At 40.3% G+C, this 16,826-nt stretch overlaps 1 protein-coding gene across 5 annotated transcripts in view; it reads left to right on the forward strand.

Annotated features, from left to right (window-relative positions):
- LOC309511976 (serine/threonine-protein kinase WNK2) overlaps nt 1-16,826 on the forward strand; it is a 79,381-nt gene that overhangs the window by 32,253 nt on the left and 30,302 nt on the right. For 4 of the 5 annotated variants that reach the window (XM_082187361.1, XM_082187360.1, XM_082187363.1 and 1 more), the window contains exons 8-17: nt 2,538-2,790; nt 3,074-3,180; nt 9,376-10,011; nt 10,457-11,029; nt 12,131-12,241; nt 13,020-13,436; nt 14,333-14,626; nt 15,359-15,402; nt 15,512-15,671; nt 16,407-16,523. In XM_082187361.1, the coding sequence (XP_082043487.1) occupies nt 2,538-2,790; nt 3,074-3,180; nt 9,376-10,011; nt 10,457-11,029; nt 12,131-12,241; nt 13,020-13,436; nt 14,333-14,626; nt 15,359-15,402; nt 15,512-15,671; nt 16,407-16,523 (2,712 nt within the window). The remainder of the gene's footprint in view (nt 1-2,537; nt 2,791-3,073; nt 3,181-9,375; nt 10,012-10,456; nt 11,030-12,130; nt 12,242-13,019; nt 13,437-14,332; nt 14,627-15,358; nt 15,403-15,511; nt 15,672-16,406; nt 16,524-16,826) is intronic. The other variant, XM_082187364.1, reaches the window with a different exon arrangement.

Consider the following 16,826-nt stretch of genomic DNA (forward strand, 5'->3'; position numbering starts at 1 on the left):
ATTCAATTCTGATCTTGATTCGATGTGGATTGATTTGGACATATATCAGGTACAGCACATGTCCATTTCTCTCAAAGGAAGAAATCTCTCCTAATGCTGCGTTGTGGTAACCTCGTCAGTCGCTACATTACTGTAATATTACAGGTTAATATTGACAAATGATTTGCGTACAAACATTTAATGACATGTTTGTAGTCCAAATCGTTTTTAACATAAATTTATAAATGAACAGTGGCTGTCATAACCGGTTCTTCTATATTTAACATTTGAATAAACTCATTATTAAAGCATGTCAAGTAAAACTAAAATGATTTATTATAGTGCTTATATATAATTTTTTATTTATATAGCACCTTTCAATATCTCAAGGTCACTTCGCAAGAAATAAAGCAATCATACAGCAACACATAATATACAACAGCATTTCAATATCAAAGACCAAAACTAAAGCAAATAATAGGACAGAACCGTGTGACGTTATAGTTATTGTTCTCCGGCTGTGTTATTGACGGATGAAACACGGATTGATGGATTTCATGAGTCATGATTGAGTTCAGGAAGTTGTTCTGTATCTTTCAACTTTCCTTCTGATGTTCACTGATGTTTATTTGCTGCTGTAACTAGTAGTGAAGAGGAAGAGATGATCATTCATCTGTCACACACGTTAAACACACACACACATTTATGGACTCAATTCAGTGACAGAATTTGAAAGCTTAGTTTCATATCAAAAGTATAGTGATAAGTTTAGTTGAAAAGATTGAACTTGGGATTGAAGGATCAATATCGGTTTATGAAAATGAGAATCGTTATTTTCAACCCAACATTTACCTTCAGGTGTGTTTATTCTGTCTGAATTTAGAGCCAGAACTAATAACCTTTTAAACCAGATTCACCTGTGGAATGTGAACACCACAAAAACAGTCAATAAGTGTCATGGCTCATGAAATCTGATGTCTTCCTGCTTCTATTGTCTCTTAGCTATGAGCGCTGATGGAGAGATATTTCACGCCTCCGTTATGAAACACAACAGAATTGAGATGATTTTTGAACGGAATGATGTTCTGGCCAGCTTTGGGTTATTCCATTGGAGAGGTGGATGTTTATTCCCTTAACAAACACCTTCTATCCTCTCGTAACCTCCGCCTGCGATGCCATTTTCCTGCTTAGATTTGATCTGGTCCTGAGTTTGAGATTCATAACAACCTCCCTCGCTTTCTGAGGAACTCTGGATCCCCTGCTTGAGTTACGACCAAACCTGTTTTCAGATCTTCACACTAGATACGCTCATGCTAAGCAGCCAAAGCCGCCTGTGCACGTTATATATTAAACCCTGGTCTCGGGGGTATGTGGCCTCCTGGACCCAGGTCGGATTGGAAAATCCTTTTGCCGTAATCACGTGTTATGTAATCTGAGCACTGTAATGTGTGTGTGAATGTTTGCTGAAGGGAAAATGAGTCTACAGCTGATATTCACACTGATCGACACAAACCACAGTCCACACGTCTCACGCTTCACCCTGTCAGACGTTTGTTCGGTACACAGATATTGATCTTTCCATTTTGCTGTTTTCCCCCTAGCGCTTCATGCATTTAAGCGTACTTTGGTGAATCTCACAAAAAACTAAATTACCAGTACTTTCTTTTTAATGAATGTTAAGTACATTTCCCCCCACAATTCTCTGTAGGGAGAAATTTTATTAATAAATCATTCAGATTTAATTTAATTTATTAGAGACACAACAAAAGCAACCATGATTTCCTTTTTTTCTTTTTCTGGTAATTCTCATTGTTTATTTTTTTTACTTAAAAAATACATAATCAGCAATATAACTTTTAAAATATGTATTAATTCTCATTATCAACTTACTTTTATTTAAATTTATTAGAGACGGCACAACAAAAGCAGCCATGATTCTTTTTCCCCCTTTTTTGAAGTAATTCTAGTACTTCATAATTTTGTTAATTATGTATTAACGCAGCAATATTTTTTTATGTAAATAAAAACATGTAACTTTTAAAATAATATGTATTAAATGTTATGTTTCAACAATTTGTTTATTTTAATTTATTGATTATAGACAGCACAACAAAAGCAGCCATGATGTGCTTTTTTCTTTGTATTCTTTTTTCAATTCTGGTAATTCTCATTGCTGATTATGTATTGAAATAATTAAATAATTCAATTATTTTTCTGTTTAAATAAAGAACCATGTAATTTTTTTAAATAATATAATATATATTGAATATTGTTTCAACTTATTTTTTTTATTTACATTTATTTAGTAGAAACAGCACAGTTTCCTTTTATTCTCTTTTTTTAAACAATTATTCTTGTTCTCATTAGTCATATTTCTCCTCTGTGTGTGCGCAGTGTGTCTAGTTGAAGCTTTCCCCCACAGACTCTTGCTTGTCTCTGTGAAATGTTCCTTTAATACTGCAAGATTCATTCCTCTGTTCCTAAAATAGAGCCCTCATTTCTTCCTGTCTGCTCTAAAAGTGCGTGTTCACACCAGCCCCCTCTTGTGCTTCTGTCAGGTTGAGTCTGGTTTCTTCCATGAGAGCGATGCAAAGATTGTGGGCAAGTCTATCCGTGACAGGGTGGCTCTGATCAAATGGCGCAGGGAGCGGACGGTGCCGAGGGCCTCTCAGGGTGGCACTGCCCCGTCCATGCCAGCCGGGACGGTACCAGTCCTCTGCGAACCACCCTGTCTGGTGGAGCCCGAAGAGACTGAGGTGGACCAGCATGCCCGCGTGTGCCAGCTTAGTGCCATGACTACATCCACCACATGTAAGCGTGGGCGCCTGTGAGCTACAGTAGTCAACATTTGAAGTGGATCAAAACCTTTCATCATAGTTATAAATGAATTTTGAACAATACCCATTCTTGTCTTAGGACAACTCTGATGAACTTTTTTGATCCACTTCAAATGTTGACTTCTATAGCTCAACTTGAAACTATTGTCACAGACTCACTAACAACAATATCCAATCTGAGGGACCTGAGGGACAAGTGGCATTGATTGTCTCAGATCTTTGTTATAGTCCATGTGTGTCTCTCTGTCTCCCTCTAGCTGACAGTGGCATCGGCTCAACCGTGTACTCTGACTCCCACAGCAGTGGTCTGCACAGTGTCATATACCAGTCACTACAGGATTCAGTCTCCACCACAGCCCAGGAGGTTCGTATCACTTACCCATCATGGTTACTGATGATAAACTGCTGATATGTAAAGTTAGCATTCCTCTGCTTGCACGTACCCATGCATGCTTGTACTTGCATAGCTTTTATACAGAGGAATTATACTAAATATAGACCATCATTCATAATGACACTGTTGTGCAGCTTTGTAACTGTACAGTGTTGGTCGGATTAATAAAATAAAACGGATTATATCCAAGACTTCAGTCATAAATTAGTATTAATATTGATAGCATCACTGGTAGCTTCGTTGCTAACTCACTGTCCATCTGTTAAAATGGCGAATATATCAGATGTAAGTAGTCTACCTTTTGGTGCAGGTGAGGACACATTTGAGCTGCACGCACTGCAGTCTGAGCTGGAAGCTGTTGAGAAACAGATCCACGACCTTTTATTGAGACAGGCCGAGCTGAGAGACCGGTGTTTAGCTCTTGAAACATCACGCGCCGATGCACACAAATCAGTGTTTAACGTTACTAACCCGCTGACTCCGACCGCGTCTACTCCGTGCGTTCCTCAGCATCGGTCGCAATCAGCCATGGTCTCGTTCACTCCGGCTCCAACACGCCACCACAAAGCCTGGGTGGTTCCGCAGCGGAAGACGCGAGTCAGGTTTAGACCAAGACTTTCTCCGACCCTCCCGGTTTTCGAGTTATCCACACAAAACCGCTTCTCCCCTCTACGCGAAACAGAACGCGATGCTGTGATCATCGGCGATTCCATCGTTCGGCACGTACACGCTACGTTAGGTAAAAGTAAGGTGCAAAGTCACTGCTTTCCTGGTGCTCGTGTTTCTGAAATCGCTGCTCGCGTTCCCGAGATCCTGAACGGTGACGAGCGCGTCGGAACTGTGGTCCTGCACGCGGGAGTGAACGACATCAGGCTGCGCCAGACGGAGATTCTGAAGAAAGACTTCAGGAATCTGATCGATACGGTACGCAGCACATCACCTGAAACAACGATCATTGTGTCAGGACCGCTTCCCACGTACCGACTAGGGCATGAAAAGTTCATCAGATTATTTGCGCTAAATGAATGGTTCATGTCATGGTGCAATGAGCAGAAACTGCTCTTTGTAAATAATTGGAATCTGTTTTGGGAGCGTCCTAGGCTTTTCCGTGCTGATGGCTTACACCCAAGCAGATTCGGAGCGGATCTTCTGTCAGATAACATCTCCAAAATGTTAAATACCCTTTGACTAGTAACCAAAAGTCCAAATCATAGTCTCTGCTGCACCAATTCAACTGATATAAATACTAGTGTAGAACATTGCATAGAAACCGTGTCTATTCCTCGTTTAGTGATATCAAATAATAAATCTACTGCAGGATCTAGGAAAAATCTAATTGTTATTAAAACAGAAAATGTTGCTATTAGTAAACAAAAATTATTTCTAAAGCTAGTTCTTCTAAACATTAGATCACTCACACCTAAGGCAGTTATTGTAAATGAAATAGTCACAGATAATAGCTTCGATGTACTTTGCCTTACTGAAACCTGGCTTAAACCAAATGATTATTTCGGTATTAATGAGTCTATTCCATCTGGATACTGTTATAAGCATGAGCCCCGTCTGATTGGCCGTGGTGGAGGTGTTGCAACCATCTATAGAGATATTCTCAATGTTACTCAGAAAACGGGTTATAAGTTTATTTCATTTGAAGTACTTGTACTAAATGTTACGCTCTTAGATGTTAGAAAAACATCCCTATTATCTCTAGCCTTGGCTACCGTATATAGACCGCCAGGGCCTTACGCTGATTTCCTAAAAGAGTTTGCAGATTTTCTCTCAGACCTATTAGTCAATGTCGATAAAGCATTAATTGTTGGAGATTTTAACATACACGTAGATAATCCAAATGATGCGTTAGGGGCTGCGTTTACAGATTTATTAAATTCATTTGGGGTCAAGCAAAACGTCACCGGACCAACACATCGTCTTAATCATACACTCGATTTAATTATATCATGGAACCGATCCAACCGATATAGATATCATTCCACAAAGTGATGAAGTCACTGATCACTACATGGTAACTTGCATATTACGTACTGCTGTAATATGTCATGCGGCGTCGCGTTATCGACCAGGCAGAACAATCCTTCCATCCACCATAGATAATTTCTCAAATTGCTTATCTAATCTGTCTCAGCTGCTGCCTGAACCCAAACAAACAGATGAACTAGAAGAACTAACTAGCACTATGAGCACCATTCTCTCTAGAACATTGGATGTGGTTGCACCTATTAAAATAAAAAAGGTCAGAGAGAAAATGAAAGCACCATGGTATAACAATACTACGCATGTTTTAAAGAGAGAAACCCGTATTTTAGAGCGTAAATGGAAACAAACTAATTTAGAGGTCTTTAGAATCGCGTGGAAAGACAGTATGTCACGTTATAAAAAGGCCCTAAAAGCAGCCAGGTCTGAGCACCTCCGCAAACTAATAGAAAACAACCAAAACAATCCAAGGTTTTTATTTAACACCGTGGCTAGACTAACAAATAAACAGACGTCACCCGAACAAAATATCCCGTTACAGTTCAGTAGTAATGATTTCATGAACTTCTTCACTGAGAAAATAGAAAGCATCAGAACCACAATTGTAAACGTTCAATCTTCAATCGCGCCTTATAATTCAGCTTCAATTATCACCCCGCAAGAACAATTACAGTGCTTTACAACTATAGAACAAAAAGAGTTAAATAAACTTATCACTTCATCTAAAACAACAACATGTTTATTAGACCCTATACCAACTAAACTACTGGGGCCTGTACCATGAAGGTAGCTGAACAAACTCGGGGTTACAGGATTAGTTTTGAGTTGACAAAACCAAACCGATGCTATCAGGCTTTATTGGTACCATGATGCAGCTCATCAACTTTCTCTGTCAACTCAGGCTTTGATCCTCAAGCTATGATTACTCCACGCGCGCATGCACATAAAAGAGTGACGTCGACACTGAACAACCAATCGCGGGTCGAGAGCGATATATTTTTCCGCGGAGGAGCAAGAGATAATCATTCAGAATTACGATGAATTTAAATATGTATTTCAAGCTCGAAACAATACGGTCTCTGCTGCCAAAGCAAGAGAGGACTGTTGGAGAAAGATTGCTGATTGTTAATGTGTAAGTTAAACAAATATGTTCTATATTTATGTAAAATTATGTATGTATGTGTGTAGCCTATGTGTAATATAGCCTATAGCCTATTTTTATAATATATAAAAAATGATACATGCACATTTTTTAGATATTATAAAAATAGGCTATAGGCTATATTACACATAGGCTACACATACATACATAATTTTACATAAATATAGAACGTATTTGTACTACTAAGAAAGCTAGGGAATCCTATCATAAGATTAACAGAATAATAATAAAGATTAAAAAAAATTCTTCACATGTATTATATTGTATAGTACATTTGTGCAATTTGCTTTTTGAAAAAAAAAAATAATGTGTTCATGTGATGTCACCCTATCAATATATCTTACCGGCAATTTTATAAAAGCCCTCTTTTATCGACATGGCCGATAAATGTCCGGGGAACACTATTAATGAAACTATTCATGTACTCCTGCAGAGCGAGGACCACCTTACGAATGGTTCGACAAACCGTGTTTTCCCCTATAGCTTCTGTGCGTCACCCACCGTGCAAGTATGTACCACTTGCAAAAAAAAACAAAACAACGCAACGCAACGCAATACCATTTGCGTTACAGTAAGTGCATAGATGCGACGTGTTAAATTCTTTATGTGCGGCTCAAGAAGTTCGCAAAGATAAGACATTCCTTCCGCGGAAAATCTGTATCTTTCATACAAATAACTATCAGGAAAGGCAAGGGGATTTTGTCTGGCTAAAAACTCTTTCTCTACGAAGTGCTCGTCAAACAATTTGCGCTGAGATGTCTACCGGATTTGGAAGAAAAGGTGAAGTCATTGTAACAGACACTGGGAATAAGTTACGTCACCTATATGTTTCTTTGCTCTCAGCTGATTGGTCAAACTTCAGTCTGAGATCTTGAATCCAGAACATAACCTGCCCCGGAGCAGGTTAGCCGTGCAGCGTAAGATACCATAGTTACGAACACCGATTAAAGCCAAGCTACTTTCATAGTACCTAAAACCCAGGGTTGGCGGAAACTAAACTGAAACATAGCTGGCTAGCCACCTAAACCGGATTCATGGTATAGGCCCCTGAAAGAAGTGTTACCTGTAGTGGAAGAGCCTCTCCTCAATATTATTAACTCGTCTTTATCTTTAGGTCATGTTCCTCTCATTAAGAAACCACAATTAGATCATAATAATCGAGCAAATTATAGACCCATTTCAAATCTTCCATTTATGTCTAAAATATTAGAAAAAGTGGTGTCCGCTCAACTGGGCTCTTTCTTGCAACAAAATGATATCTATGAAAAGTTTCAGTCTGGATTCAGACCGCATCATAGCACTGAAACTGCGCTCGTTAAAATCACAAATGATTTACTTTTAGCTTCTGACCAAGGCTGTATCTCAATACTAGTTTTACTTGATCTTAGTGCTGCGTTCGATACTATAGATCACACATTACTCTTAGATCGACTACAAAATTATACTGGTGTTCAAGGACAAGCATTAAGCTGGTTCAAATCATACCTATCTGACCGCTACCATTTTGTCTATTTAAATGGAGAAAAATCGACCATAACTCCAGTAAACTATGGAGTGCCGCAGGGATCTGTGTTAGGCCCTCTGTTATTCTCAATATATATGATGCCACTTGGAAATATTATAAGGAAACATGGAATTAGTTTCCATTGTTATGCTGATGACACTCAAATATATATTTCATCACGGCCGGATGAAAACGCGAAATTTTCCAAATTGACAGAGTGTGTTAAAGATATAAAAGATTGGATGACGCGTAATTTTCTTTTATTAAATCCAGACAAGACAGAGGTAATACTTATCGGTTCAAAAAACCGCCCACAAAACCTCGCACAATACAACTTTAACATCATAGGATGTCCTGTTACTTTATCCTCTACAGTAAAAGACCTGGGTGTTATACTCGATTGCAACCTGTCTTTTGAAAATCATATTTCATATGTTACAAAAACAGCCTTTTTCCACCTTAGAAACATTGCTAAGCTACGTAATATGCTATCAGTTTCTGATGCAGAAAAGTTAGTTCATGCATTCATGACCTCGAGACTGGATTACTGTAATGCTTTATTAGCTGGTTGTCCTGCATCCTCAATAAACAAGCTACAGTTAGTCCAAAATGCCGCCGCTAGAGTTCTTACGAGATCAAGAAAATATGATCATATAACACCGATTTTATCATCACTGCATTGGTTACCTATAAAGTTCCGTATTAATTACAAGGTATTGCTACTGACTTATAAAGCCCTAAACGGCTTAGCTCCAGTCTATTATCGCCCTATAATCCATCGCGCTCTTTAAGATCACTAAATTCAAGGCTTTTGGTCATACCTAGGATGACCAAAGGAGGGAGAGCATTTTCACATTTGGCTCCAAAACTCTGGAATAGTCTTCCTGATACTGTTCGTTGCTCAGACTCGCTCTCCCAGTTTAAAACTAGATTAAAGTCGCATCTCTTCAGCCAGGCATTCATATAATCTTACAAACTACAATCCGGCCTCGAGCTCATAAATGCCAGAGGAGAACTGGCCCCCGACTGAGCCTGGGTTCTCCCAAGGTTTTTTTTTTCTCCATTAGGTCACCTGATGGAGTTTTAGGACACCATTAGGTCACTTGATGGAGTTTTTAGGTTCCTTGCCACTGTTGCCTTTGGCTTACTCAGTTGGGGATATTTTGGGGATATTTAATTTAATTTTATCAATCAATAAATTCCTCTTGAAACAAACTTTGTTGTATTATTTTAATTTTATACTGTGAAGCTGCTTCGATACAATCTGTATTGTGAAAAGCGCTATACAAATATACTTTACTTGACTTGACTTGACTTGGTCATCAACCAGTATGTTTGCCTATAAATAGCATTCCTTGCATGGGGGGGTTGTACATTCAAGCATCACTCACTATTTCCCCAAGTGTAAAAATGTTTGTTGTGTCCTTGATTTGATTATTAGCTCAGTGCTAGAGATCCTTGTTTGTCATTTCATGATAATAGTTTGGAGAAGTGGCTTTTCTTCCAGGTTCCACATCATGCAAGCTCTGTAAATTACTTAATCAGAAGCCATGAGCATCTCCGACCTACAAGCCCTTCCTTCCTTCAAATACCACCTGACCAATCAGAGTCGACAGAAAGAGGATTATCAAGTTCCGGCTCAATGAATTTTCTGCCCGTTCCTTTGCCAATTACGACCCGCCGCTATAGCGACACATCAGTGGAGACGTCCTCTGAGACAAAGGGGGAGGAGCCTGTCTCAATGGTGAGAAAGGGGCGTCGCCTTTCCTTAAACCCCACCCCTCACCAGCCACCGTCCCCATGTCAGGCCTGCCTGTCGTTATTCCTACTTGGGACGTGTGCAGATGGAAGACATACGCCCTATTCTTCACTTATGCTTTCAGCCACAGGGTCTCGCAGGGGCTCTGTCAATGAGACCTCTAACCTCTCCCAGCTCAACAAATCTCTGGAGAGCATCACCGGCCACAGATGTCAGCCTGCTCTTGCCTTTCTACGAGCCCCACTGACCAAGCCAGAAAGAGGGTCCTATCGGCCTGCACGCAGCCGCAGTGATGAGGGGCCTGCCTTGGAGTCGTCTGGTGAGGAATTGGCATCACGTCGCAGAGCAAGTTTTTGTGTTAGCGAAAACTTCCTGACTCATGTGGTAGGTCACTCCGCAACTGAAGACAAGGTGTAACCCTGCTGCTTATGGAGGAAATGCTGTGGTTTTCCCTATCCTTTGTGGTGGTTCTGCTGTTGCTCCCAGGGGCCTCTAGGACTTAGTATAATTTGCTCAAATCTAAATGCGTTCTTCTTCTCCACTTCTTTAACCGTACTCACCAAGTCCTGTGGGTACTGCTGTTCTCTAACGGAGTCCATTTTCCCCTCAAAACCTACCCAATAACCACGCTTAACATGTGCCTGACATCATGCTGCTGCTAACCATCTTTGTGAATCGCTTCATGTTTTCATTATCACTTAACCTGGTCGTGTGTGGTCTGCATGCATGCCTTCATATTACTCACTATTGCAGCTGTAAGTGTCTGTGGTTTTATTTATATGGAATAGCTGTGTATGCGGTTTTCAATAGTTTGTGTGCTCTTCTGCAGCCTGCCGTTTTGAGAGTCCAAAGTCAGGCGGCACCTTCCGGAGCTCAACACGTGCAGACTTACCCTCCTGCATCCTCCGAGACCCCTGCACAGCCCACCGGACAGACTCTGTCCACTCCCCAGCCGCTGGCACTTCTGCAAGGCATACTGATGGCTCCACAAGCCATGAATCCACAGCAGCTTGCGTCTTCAAGTCAGACTGTAGAGTTGAACACGCAGGCCCATGTGTCGCATCAGCCTGCATTCATGCCGCAGAGTGTCACCGCTCCGAGTTACCATCCTGCCACAGCAGAGCTAGCCAATGCACACATATTTCCACCTGTGGAGCGCACTGCAGTCGCAGCTGTCCCATCTAAATCAGAAGCAGCGCTGCCTGCGGATCAGAGTTTTCAGAGTGGAGCCTCTAGCGTGCAGCATGTCTCATCAGCACCTCAACAAACACCTGCGTTACACCTTTTGCCAAAACCACCTGCGAATGCCACAACAGACGGGCAACTCCACGACTTCTCGAACATGCAGCAAACTGCTCCTGTGCATCTGAGCCAGGCAGGCTCTGCACCATCTTTCCAGCAGGTACACTTGTTTCAACCTTATCTACCAGATGTGTGTGTATGTTGGTACCAATGTGACTGATTCAGTTTATACACTTGTAATGATTGGACACACTTTCTCTCTAGTCTGTTTGGTTTGTATTGGATAACTGAGCTCATGGGCTTCTTAATGTGGGTCGCAGCTGTAGATTTGTCATTGCTTGGTCCGAGTTTGCAGATAATTCTGGCCAAGTATAAATCAGGGGTTCTCAACTCTGTCCCTTAAGATCCAGGCAAGGCAATGGCCAGGTAAAGTTGTCCAGGCATCACTAAAGAAATGATATACCGTCCAGCTTTTGGCCTGTATTTTCATCCATCCAAAAGTAAACCGTTACATTTTCTGTTTTCTGATATCCTGCCGACTACGCCAAAATGTTAGATCGGATCTCAATGTCAGAAATATCAGATATATTAGATCTAACCCTGGACCTCAAATCCCTGCCACAAGTCTTCTATCAGCCTGAGAGTTTGACAGAGAAAGCCAGGAAAGAGCAATCCTGTGATGTTAAAAACCTTGAAATGTAGATGTTCTCTTATCTCTAACTCATAAAGCCAAACATCCCTTGAAACCACACAATCATAGGATTAAACAACAATAGAAAGGAAATAAGAAGTAATATAAAATCATAAAATGACAAATAACTATAAAAATTGTTACAATAAATGATTAATCAAATGACAATGACAATTAAAATTCTGGAGACCTACTTTCCTGATTCATTTAGCTCAAGCTCTAATCAGACGCACACAAACCAGCTAATCAAGTTCTTTAGGATCGCTTGGCAGATGTGATAAAGCAGGGTGGCAATAAACCTTGCCGGACAAGAGCAGGGTTGAAGATCTCTGTTCTACAGAGTTCAGTCCCAACCCTGCAACAAAACACACATGTTGGTAATTAAGTGTTCCTTGAGATCTTAATTAGCAGGCATAGTTGTTTAGGGTTGGAGCTGAACTTTTCAGGATTGGACACCTCGACTGTAGAATAGACTGACATTGAGCTGACAAGAATAAGACCTACATCTGCAAACCATCTCATGTTTTTCTCTGTGCACACTTGTATTTCTCTCTCTTTCAATCACGTTAGCTCACCATTCAGACACAACTAATGGACAGCTGGCAGCAAGGAGTACAGTCCACGTCCAGTCTTCTTACACAACCCGCCCCCCCTCCACAGGCAGCAGCTTACCTCACACAGGTACATCCTACTGCCGGCTCTTCTGCTTAGCCGATTTCTACACAAATACGGATACATTTGAGACGCCTTTTCTCGACATTTTGGCTTTTCATCCACACTGAGACGTGCGAAAACTGTGCATTTTTTTAAAACTCTTTTCAACGTGGATACATTTGAAAATACCATTTTGTAGTGTAGACTGTGAAAAGGGAGGTTTTCAAAAACCATGAGGCTTGTTTAAGCGTGACCAATAGATATAACGATATCTGCTCGTGGACTCGTCCGGGATAAAAGTTTTAAAGTGCATTGGGTCTGAGCCACTCTTCATATTACATTCTTGCAAATGTCAGAATTTACTGCAATTGCTGTCGTGCTGCAAAACATGAGGCCAATTGCATTTTAGACTGCTTGGAATGACGATTGAGTGCGACCTGGATGCACCAGTGAGTGGTGAGATATTTTGCGAATAAAATGATTGTGCCAGAAAAACAGCGTGAGAACTTTTATTATATCTGGTCTCTCTGTATCTCATGTGTATGTTTTACACGTGCACAGTAAGATGATTGTAGCATTTTCTGACGTTTTAGTATGGACAAGCAACTTTTGGAAAAAGCTTGAAAACGCTAGTGTGGACGGAGAGTGTTTTGTGCTGCTTTCGAATGTATCCTGATTAATGTAGAAGTCAGATGCTTTTTTTTTTCTTTCTTTTTTACAGTCCGCTGTACAAAGGACCTTTGACATTCTGTTCTTGTTGGTGGCTAATTCTTCCCATGCTTCAATGCACTTTTGTCTCCTGCAGTTTCCTTCCCTTAACACAGCTCAGTCAGCTGGGATCCCTCTTCCTGGATGTGACCCGTTCCCCGCCTGCTTTCCCTCTGTGCAGTCGTCCCTCACTCTGCCAGTCCCAACACACCCCAACATCTCGCCAACTTCATGTTCACAGATAGAGAGTTCTGCGCTAACTCAGTTCCCGCACCTGTCCTCCACCTCCCCCATACCCTCACAATGTCCCGTCCCACCCTTCGCTGCTCCAGTGTTCTCGCCTCCATTGCCCACAATTCACCAGTACCAGCAGGCCTATTCTGTTGCTCAACAACCCACTGTAAACTCCATGGCCACTCTCTCTCAACATTCCCACAGTCAGGCCACACCCTCTCCAAACCCCACCTCTATGTGTGTTGGAGCCCCGCCCACTAAACAAGCTCAGCCTATACAGGTAGAGTATATCCGTTTGTTTGGACAGGTCTTAAATGGATAGTCCACCCCAAAATTATAATTTGGTTACACTTTATTTTAAGGTGTACGTGTTGCAGTGTAATAATTATACATTTAAGTTATAAGAACTAACTACATGTACTTACTATAGGGTTAGGGTTAGTTGCATGCAATTATGCACAATTTATAGTAATTACTATAGTAACTACATGTAACGTGTTAGGATGACACTGTAAAATAAAGTGTTACTAATAATTATTTCATTATTTACTCGCCCGCATGTCGTTTGTTAAAAATGTATCTAAAATGTATTGCCATATCTGCTTCACGTGCTATTACGTGGTAAAGTCAGCATGAAACAGAAGTTGCAATAGTCTTTTCAACAAGAACAATTGTAGGGCTGGGCTTGATTTGCTATTGGTGGATCTCATGTGAGTGACAGGTTGCCCCGCCCCACATCATCAGAGAAGAGATGTCGCTGATTCAAGATTACAAGGCACATGAATCTAAAACAATAATGTGCAATGATAAATCATTTATTATAAACACGGCAATATTCCATAAAAAATAAGAATTGTCAATTCTGATTTCGTGGTGACTTTAAATACAACGGCTGGCTGCTGCGTTGGGTCTGCTGAAAATAATAAGAATTGTTCCAAAGCAATCTAATTGAATAGTTGCCAAATTTTCTAATAATAATCAAATATTTTTCAGAAAAAAAAACATTTATGCACATACTAATTCAATGTTAATATTTAAATATGTTGTAGTATTTACCCAAAAATCATACTTTTCCTGTTTTTATTTTATTTTTATATATATTTGAAAATCCACTGAGCTTTGTATAAGTGAATTTTACTTATGTATTTGATTTTTTTTTTTATCTGTATTTTTCAGGGATCCTTGACCAGCCAATGCCAAACCGTTCATGTGGACCAGAGCTCTTCCATCAGCCATAATGCACCTCAGCCTCCCACAATACCGCAGCTCTCGGCTTTTAGACCCGTCCTCGATACATTCAGCTCTGCTGTGCCTGTGGACCAAAACCAGGTTCCTCAGCTCGCGAGTCAAGCATCTTTACCCAACATTCCCAGTGCAGGAGCTGGTGCCAGCCTGAGTCAGCTAAACCTGGCGGGCAGCAGCAGTGCATGTGGAGGAGCTCCTCCGGGCCCTGTGGACATGTTGACCGAGGTGATACTTAACACAGTCTGCACATCAGTACAGTCACAATATGAATAGGAGTAGTTCAAAATGCAATCCTGGGTGGCGCGTTCTCACGGTTCATTTTGAAACCTGAGGAGCTTTTTCTTAAGATTTTAAATCCCTCTGTTGGTTTCATGATTAGGGACTATCAGCAGAAATTATCCCTACGCATTTACAATTTTTTCATGTTGGTTTGTTTTTACCCAAGTCAAGCCACCTTATACAGTAGCGCTTTATACAATACAGACAGTTTCAAAGCAGCTTCAGAGCACAGCAAACTTCATTAAATATGAGACAAATTCAAATGTTGCTGTAAAGCAGCTCTACAGAAGACAATGTATTTATTCAGATCCATTCAATTCAGTGTTGATTAAAAAAACAAACATGTAGGCATACATTACAGAGAAAATGACAGGCTTGAATAGGCGATTTGCATCAACAATCTTTACAGCTATAAACAGTTTTGATGGTACATTATCAAGGGAATAATCTTTTTTGAAATTAAGTGCCAATAATGCATAGATTTGTGTAGGGTGCAGCAAGAGATATTGTAGATTATAAATGTAATTCATTCAGTGTCCTTTGGTCGAATTTAAAAAATAGCCTGTATTCTGTGTGTTTTTAATGCTTGTTAGAGTTTTGCATTGTTAGCTTAGCAACCCTCTAATGACAAACTCAGTTGTGATTGCCATTGAATTCATTGCCTTCTGTGCGCTTTAGGTTGCTGATAAACAGGCAGCACCGGCCGGGTCCACGTATGACAGGTGCCGATTCTTTCTTCATAGATCATTGGCATATTCTCTGTTTCATCATGCATTGTTTCAAACCTTATGCATACAGAAGCTCAATGATTGGATCTCTGCTCTTTCTCAGTATAAACTCAGACGCCACATCCGGTAAAGAGATGAGTGATGGGAACGAGGGCTCCAACAGAGCTCGCAGTGAATCACGAGTCCGAAAAAACCTTCGCAAAACATCGCGCACTCGCTCCCGACAAGACAAGATGAACAGATCCAAACTCACCATGATCAAAGTGAGTCCAGAGCACACAGTGAAACCAATGAAGCCTGTCCAGACATGATGTTTAGATATTAGCTTTCGAAAGATAAAGTGATCTGTGAACTGTTTAGTGGTATTTGGACTGTAATAGTTTCTCACGGGGATGTCTGTAAAAATAAATCTGCATGTTGTTTTTTTAAAACAGTTTCCAGCATTTCAGTAATAAGTGTTCATATTTAAAACATTATCGCGATCAGTGCCTAGCAGTGGTCAAATGGATTTACACAATGACTTCTGGATTGATATTCAGGCTGCAATTAAATAACCACGCAACCTTGGTGTTCGTCAAAGAAACAGAGGGTAATTTGACTGGGATATTTGATGCAGGTCGTGGGAGAAAAACACTGACATTCTGGATTCAGAAGCCAATAAAGTGACTGACTAACTCCTGTGAATGCTGAAAATACCCCACGTCCCTATGAGAGACAATTACCGTCCGATCAGGGCTTTTGAGCGGTTCACGGGTCGAAGCTCAAACCTCAGTAACAATTTGGACATTAGAAAACATGTTTCAATTAATAGAATTTCACACATTTCTTTGTAAAACTGAGAATTTAGCTTAGATAATGCAGGCTGGTGTTTGATTTTATTAATCGGGATTTGATTGGATAATGGTTATTATGTCGTGATATTTTTGGCTAATATTATGTTATTTCAGAAGCATTAAGAATGTAAATATTCTTTTTTTATTGATGTTCCTCTGTTACAGGTGTGTGACACAGGAGACAAGATGGTGGAGTGCCAACTGGAGACTCATAACCATAGGATGGTGACTTTTAAATTTGACCTTGATGGAGACGCTCCAGAGGAGATAGCCACTTATATGGTGAGATCTGTCTCTTCCTCTCCCTATAGAGAAATGTGCTTGATGTGTTTAAACTCCTGTGCTAAAGTCTGTGGAAGCCTTTTTTCTCAAAGTAAATGAGATTTTAGTTGGACCAACTATAATAATGAAATAACCATGTTTAGTCACATGAATTAAGTACTTTTACATTTTCATTATTCCTTATTTTGATTTTATTATTCATTTATGAATAGATAAGTCTGCCATTAGTGAAGATCTTCACAATATAACACTTCAGTTAAACCAAAAGCATCCAAGACCATGTGTCCACCAAAGCGTTTTAGC

The sequence above is a fragment of the Leuciscus leuciscus genome (genome assembly GCF_965113295.1).
Source record: "Leuciscus leuciscus genome assembly, chromosome: 13".
Classification (NCBI taxonomy): Eukaryota; Metazoa; Chordata; class Actinopteri; order Cypriniformes; family Leuciscidae; genus Leuciscus; species Leuciscus leuciscus.